The sequence below is a fragment of the Sinocyclocheilus rhinocerous genome, unplaced genomic scaffold (assembly GCF_001515625.1).
Source record: "Sinocyclocheilus rhinocerous isolate Xijiao unplaced genomic scaffold, SAMN03320098_v1.1 scaffold568, whole genome shotgun sequence".
In the NCBI taxonomy this organism is placed as follows: domain Eukaryota; kingdom Metazoa; phylum Chordata; class Actinopteri; order Cypriniformes; family Cyprinidae; genus Sinocyclocheilus; species Sinocyclocheilus rhinocerous.
The window spans coordinates 1,573,814-1,581,053 of record NW_015652173.1 but is presented as its reverse complement, the minus strand read 5'-3'; the positions used below and the strand labels follow the sequence as shown (position 1 = coordinate 1,581,053).

General features: G+C 37.1%; 1 protein-coding gene across 2 annotated transcripts in view; it reads left to right on the top strand.

The window, feature by feature from the left end:
* Positions 1 to 5,097, top strand: part of LOC107714053 (kelch domain-containing protein 4-like) — a 7,651-nt gene extending 2,554 nt beyond the window's left edge. Inside the window, exons 6-12 of one of the 2 annotated variants that reach the window (XM_016519747.1) lie at positions 440 to 532; positions 908 to 1,070; positions 2,254 to 2,332; positions 2,474 to 2,682; positions 2,765 to 3,176; positions 3,894 to 4,004; positions 4,598 to 5,097. In XM_016519747.1, coding sequence (XP_016375233.1) covers positions 440 to 532; positions 908 to 1,070; positions 2,254 to 2,332; positions 2,474 to 2,682; positions 2,765 to 3,176; positions 3,894 to 4,004; positions 4,598 to 4,770 — 1,240 coding nt within the window. In that variant the 3' untranslated portion in view covers positions 4,771 to 5,097. The remainder of the gene's footprint in view (positions 1 to 439; positions 533 to 907; positions 1,071 to 2,253; positions 2,333 to 2,473; positions 2,683 to 2,764; positions 3,177 to 3,893; positions 4,005 to 4,597) is intronic. The other variant, XM_016519748.1, reaches the window with a different exon arrangement.
* Positions 5,098 to 7,240: the final 2,143 nt, after the last annotated feature.

Sequence of the window (7,240 nt, the reverse complement as noted above, 5' to 3'; positions counted from 1 at the left end):
TATTATGTAAACATAAACTTTTATTTTGGACTCGATTAATCACAATTAATTGTTTGACAGCACTAATATATATATATATATATAACACACACACACTACAATAAAAAATAATATGACATAAATACAGAAATAAACAACAAAATTACTAAAACTTTAAAATTAAATCAGGAATTACAAAAACAATATATATATCTCAATTAAACTAAAATAACACTGAAAAAGACACAAATCATTCAATAAGACTGAATTCTTTAAGTTGAACCGGAAGTCTAATTGTATTTGGTCTTTATGGAAGCTTAGCAGGGACTTTAAGACCTGTGTCCACCTGTGTTTTGTCGTCATGCTGTGACTAGAGTTTACAGAGGTCTAAACTAACAGGATTGACTTTTGACTTGGCGTCAAAGCCGCTTGTTGAAATATGTCCGCTTTGTCCTCTCAGAGCTCCTGGTGCTCCGTCTGGCAGGAGTGGGCATCGAATGGTCCTGAGCAAAAGACAGCTGCTTGTGTTTGGAGGCTTCCATGAGAGCGCCAGGTACAGACAGGGGTCCCCAACTTCAACTTCAAAATTAAATTTGTATTATAAGGAAAATGATACTTTTTGCTGTACTACCTTTTGGAGTGAGATTTGTGCCCCTCAAAGTTCTAGACAATGTGTATAGATGACCATTAGAATTTTGTAAATGTATTAAATATTCATTTTTAAAATACAATTTTAATTTGAATAATGTTTTTATACAAGCATTATAAATACTGTTATATAAAAAAAAAAAAATATATATATATATATGTATGTATGTATATATGTGGGTGTGTATTTATGAACATATAATTGTATATATAAAATGTAAAACATTTAATAGTCTTTAAATATTTAGTTTTTGTGATACATATGTTCTCTGCTCTACAGGGATTATATTTATTACAATGATATTCACGCTTTCAACCTGGACACATTCACATGGAGCCGTCTCCAGCCCACAGGAACTGGCCCCTGTCCCCGTTCAGCCTGTCAAATGACCCCCACTCCTGACGGCAACGGCGTCATCATCTACGGCGGATACTCCAAAACTGTATGTTTTGGTGATTGATTACTGTAATTTTTATTGATGTACACTGAAATTGATTCATCAGGTTTTACACTTACATGAATCTATGAGTGAATGTGAATTTATCTGAATATTATATAGAGTATAAATGTGTGTTTTGTTTTTTTTTGGCGTAGGTTACATTTTTAGATAAACAACCTTTTTTTCCAACTGTTCTTTTGAACTTTCTATTTTCACCAAAGAATTCTAAAAAAATATATAAAAGTTTATAATTTGTGGAAATCTATCGTTTTCACCAAAAATATTTAGTTTTCAACATTGATAATAATAAGAAATGTTTCTTGAGTAATGATGCTGAAAATTCAGCTTTGCCATCAGAGGAATAAACTACATATTAAAATAACTGTTAACGCAGCACATCTGCATATTAGAATGTTTTCTGAAGGATCATGTGACACTGAAGACTGGAGTAATGATGCTGAAAATTCAGCTTTGCCATCACAGGAATAAACTACATATTAAAATAACCGTTAACATATTTTAAAATGTAATAATATTTCACAATATTACTGTTTTTACTGTATTTTTTCAGTTGGTGTAGTTCATGAAGTCATTATAGTGATGATATCATAATATCATAGTACTTTTGATCTATAGATACTAAGAATACAGTGGTACTACTAAATCATGTATAATAAACATATTGTCATGGTACATGGAGAAACACCATGGTAGTACTATGTCCAATAAATCATGATAGTGTCAAGGTACTTTTATTTTTTAGCATACAGTTGCTAAGCAACTTGCCACATTTATATAGAATCCTACTGATGTCCGGTCACATGAATAGCTTACAGTAGTTTAATTTGTATGGCCATAAATATTTGTTGCATGCTTATGTCACAAAATACATAAAACCTCAACAATTAAATTGAAGAGGGTTCATATTTTTGAACATCCTCCCTCCATATATAGACATGTGGCCTTTGAGGTTAAAGTGTAATGGATTTAAAACTGTTCACACTTTATATGTCCATCATTAGTTAAGCTGTGTTACACTTGGCTTCATTTTGCAAGAGCATGTTGATGGCAACTGCAACTGCTCTACACAGAGAACGAGGTATAGTGTCATTTCCAGGAGCTTGTCCTTGAGTAAACCCACGAGAGTAAACAGACGTAGGTGGTAATGGCTGCCTTTCTCTTCCAGAGAGCGAAGAAGGATGTGGATAAAGGAACCATCCATTCTGACATGTTCCTGCTGAGGAGGGAAGGCAAAGAGGAGCAAGGTACCATCATTAGAGCCTCCACGGTCATCGCTTGTTTAACATGGGCTGCTTTTCTCTCCATTTCTCCTTTTTGTTTGGAAAATCCACTTTCTTTTCCATGTCTGAAAAAGATTTGTTCAATTTTTCGCTCTTGTCCTGCAGAAAAGTGGACATGGACGCGAGTGAACCCTTCAGGAGTCAAGCCCCCTCCTCGGTCTGGCTTCTCTCTGGCGGTGGGCCCCGGGGGCCGGGCGCTGCTCTTCGGTGGCGTCTGTGATGAGGAAGATGAGGAGTCTCTGGAAGGAGACTTTTTTAATGACCTTTACTTTTATGATATCAACAAAAACCGGTGGTTTCCTGCTCAGCTAAAGGTTGGCGTGATGTTTCGATTTAGTAAAGCCTCTAAATAAAGCCCCAAAAACATTAATATATACATTGTCTTTTTCTTGGCAGGGCAGCAAGTCAGAAAAGAAGAAGAGGCGCCGTGGGAAGAAGGAAGAACAGACGAATGAAACTGAAGGGGAGAAAGAGGAGCCACAAGGTCCCACTGAGATTATTAAAGAGGTCATGGCTGAGGATGGAACGGTTATGACCATCAAGGAAGTGATTCCAGCCACACAGGCAGAGGAGGACAGTGAGGAGGAGGAGGAGGATGAGGATGGCGAAGAGGAGGAGGCGGCTGCAATGGCTCCCCTGGTGGAGCCCTGTCCTCGCTCCAGCGCCATGGCAACGGTGAAGCACAGCAAGTTGTACTTGTACGGCGGAATGTTTGAGGTGGGAGATCGACAGTTCACACTCAGCGATCTCTACAGCCTGGACCTGCATAAGATGGACCAGTGGGACGTTCTAGTGGAAATGGACCCCAGTAAGTGGAAAGACAGCCCAGAATTCCCTTAGCTTCTTTCAGAATAAAACTATCTATCTATCTATCTATCTATCTATCTGTCTATCTGTCTGTCTGTCTGTCTATCTGTATCTGTCTGTCTGTCTGTCTGTCTCTATTATCTATCTGTCTGTCTGTCTGTCTGTCTGTCTGTCTCTATCATCTGTCTATCTGTCTATCTGTGTCTGTCTATGTGTATGTATGTCTGTCTCTGAATATCTGTCTGTCTGTCTGTCTATCTGTCTGTCTGTCTGTCTGTCTCTTTCTTGTCATTTGTTCTATGTATCGTTTGTTTGTCTGCCTGTCGGCAGGGTTGCCAGGTTTGCGAAACAAAGCCCAAAGCCCAATTGCTATTAAAACGACAATCGTATTTTTTTATGCAGTTTTCCCTCTGTTGGGGGTCCGTCAAAAACATGTTATGGGGGGTGGGGGTGAGACCACTTTAAACAGCAGACTAAAAAACAACCCGCAGCAAAAGTGTAAAAGTAGCCCAATTCCACTATAAATCTTTGGAGTTGGCAACATTGTCTGTTGGTTTCACTATCTGTCGTTTGTTCTATCTATCGTTTGTTTGTCTGTCTGTTTCTCTATCTATCTATCTATCGTTCTATTGTTTTATCTATATGTTGTATTGCAAATAGTTCAGTACAAAAAAGTATAAGAAACAAGCCACACTCGAGCACTTAATTCTTATTACAGAGACGCAGGAGTGGCTGGAAGAATCAGAATCAGAAGATGAAGAAGCAAAGGGTGGTGATGAGGAGGAAGATGGTGAGGAAGAGGAGGATTCCGAAGAGGAGAGTGAAGAAGGTGTGTATTTTGGAGATGCCAATCTTGCATTTCGGACACATTTGTGAAGGAGAAAAGTATTTAGATAGTAAAGTTTAATGTTTACTTTCAGACAGTTCAAAATGATGCCTATTAATGAGATTGAAAGCTCATCCCTGAGGGTGGACACATACATTTTCCTTTAATGATCAAGGCCATGATTTGGGTCAGGTCCATGAAGTAGACATGAGCAGATGACAAAGGGTTTAGCTGCCAAGACCCAGGTCAACATCCACTGATTCTCTTTGACAACCAGAGCTGTGTGTTTTGCTTTGGGGTCCTTCTCGCTTAAATTCATTATTGTTAGATGCCAGTTTCGCTTGTCAGTTGTAATAACATCACTGATTGTTAGCTTGTGGCTGCTTCATGGTTAGGTAGTATGCTAAACAAAGAGATTTTTTTTGCCTCATCATCCACATCGGGGGCGTTTCATGTTCAGAGTATCTCGATTTCAGTACTTCAGCTCCCGGGATTTACTTTGGACATAAAGAGGCGAAAAGTTTATAGATTTTTTAAAGAGAACAGAAGTGGTAACCTGGACAGGTGTTGACATTTTCTCTGTATCTCTCTATCAGATGCAGACCATCCTCCAGTAAAGGCCGGAGAAGCGCTTGCAGATTATCAAACACGGACTGAGAAATACTGGCTGGGTCTGGCCCGAGCCAACATGGGTCCTGACGCCAAAGAGAAGAAAGTACAAAAGGTCGGCCACGCCATGGCCAAGGTGTTCTTTGAGGATCAGGAATGAGATTTAACGTGTGTGTCTGTGTGTGTGAAAGTGAACAAAAGAGAACGGATGGATGCGTGTTTGAGTTTTAAAGCAGCTAAAGCATGTTCTTCTGACTTTAATGTTTAAAAACATGGCCTTACTCTTTTCTCACTATTTTGTCCATGTGTTTTTATTATTAATAACAGAAGCTGAATCTCAAAATAGTTTCATTATTTGCATTAAGCATTTTTCCCCCCTGCTTCCCGTAACCCTTTCTAATCCGATTCAGAAGCCATTTTTGGGTTGTGACCACTGCTCTAAATCAGGGGTTTTCAACCTGTGGGGCCAGCACCTGTCAAGGGGGGCGCCAGCATCAGTTAATTCAGAGACGTTCCCTTGAGAATTTATGAATATGAGTTAACAAATCTTTAGCCATCCACTAGGGGGCAATCTGACTCCCACTGCTAGTTGAAGGTTAGAGCAGAGTTGGCTCGAGTATCAGTCACGCTCAGTGTGCTTCCTCGAGAAAGTTTTTCATTCTCACGTGTTTTAAGTCTTGTCAGTTTAAACATTACAGTAATTTTAAGCCATTTAAGCCCAAGTGAAATTAGACAAACTTGGGGGGGCGCATGTCCTAAAAGGTTGAAAACCCCTGCTCTAAATCATACTATGCTAAGCAATATTTCTTTTTCATAATATTTGATGAATTTATTTCATTATTTAGCATAAACAAATTGTTTACTATTTTTTTGAAGGGTTATTGTGCAACAATGTGCAACATAAATTTGCTCCCTCATCATAAATTGTGTTGGCTTAAAGTAATTATGTAATATCCGTAGTGATTTGGTCCTAAGAAATCAAAGATTATTCAGAATCTTATTTTCCTGCCCTTTTTTAAATGTCAAAGAGAAAAGAAAACATTTTAACTTGGTTCAGTGCTGCTCTTCCTGACTAATGATGACAGTTCTGTTATCAGTTATCAAAAAAAGTTATAAAAGTTAATATTTTCAAGATCAGTTGACAGACCTTTTTTTCCTTATCTGACATGCATGAATTTAAAAAAAGGAAGAGATATTAACATATTAAAGGAAAGCTTATTTAATGTTGCTCTTCTTTAAACAACTTTGAACAACTAACCTCTAAAGCAGTGTAGATGTATACTATTATAATATTTATTAATATTTTGTATATTTTTATTTTCACTTTCAGTTTTAGTCATTTGTTATGTGCTTTTATTGTTTTAATTTTTATTTCAGTTTAGTTTTTCAACTTAAACTTGTTTATTTCAGTTAGTTGCCAAGCAACATTTCTAATTTGAAAGTTTATCATCATTTACGTTTTCTTTTATTTCAGCTTTGTTTCATTTAATGAAAATTATTTTAATATTTGAAGTTAACAATAACAACACTGGACAAAAGTAGATTTTTTTTTTAAAGAAATAGTGCAAAACACTCTTGCAGCTAGTAAAAAAATAGTGTGGGAAAAAAAGTTAGTGTCGAACCCTGCTATATATCTGTTGATGTGCTCTACTACAGTGATAGTTGCAGTGTGTCTCAAACTGCTGTCATTTTGTCATTCACAGCTTTTTAAAATGCAGTATTTGTCTAAACGTGAGAGACATAGCAACACATATCAGAACAGATGTGTAAGACATCTATAAGAAGTTTTGTCTTTGAGCTGAAGAAAGCTAAATCGGATGGCCAAGCGGCAATCACAGTTTCTAAATGAAAGGCGCTTCCCTCATTGACCTATTTTTTTTTGGCTGTGAAGAATAAGCGATGTAGAAAGAGAAGCTAATGAATAATAAATGGCGGATAGAGAAATGGATGAGGTTACGATTATGCAGCCAACTGTCTCTCATCTCCCCTCTTTCTCTCTCCATCTCACCATCTTTTTTTTTAAATTCTGAATTTCTTTTTAAAAAGACAGAGTTTATAAATAACTAAAAAGTCACCATTTTTACAGCCCTGCTCTGACGTCCTGAAGCACATGAACCTGCTGTCGTCAGAAGAGTGTGTGAGCGAGAGAGAAAGACAGCAAGAGGGAGAAACCGGGACAGATTTGCTAGTTCTCTAAGATTTACTAAGATGTTTGTAGGTCACATTACTTGATTGATCCCATTTATTTACCTAGTGGCTGTCTTTATGACCTCATTAGTGTGTTGAACCAATAAGAAAGAGAGTTTGATAAAAGATAATGATTCATAATTGAAGCTTGACTAATTCTATAGCTTGGGGACATGTTTCCTCACATTATCTAATTTGTTTGGACACAGTTTATAAAGGCTTGTAAATGGAGCCATTTAATGATCTTTTACTGACCAAAGGTGTTACATTGAAGTTTCAGAAAGAATTGATGCAGTAGACTCTCACAAAAATCTTTAGATTTTGGGTTGTGTGTGTATATATATATATATATATATCCAGCAAGGACACAGTAAATTAATCAAAAGTGGTGGTAAAGACATGTTAAAAACAATTGCCACAACTGTTTTCAACTTCACTAAAAA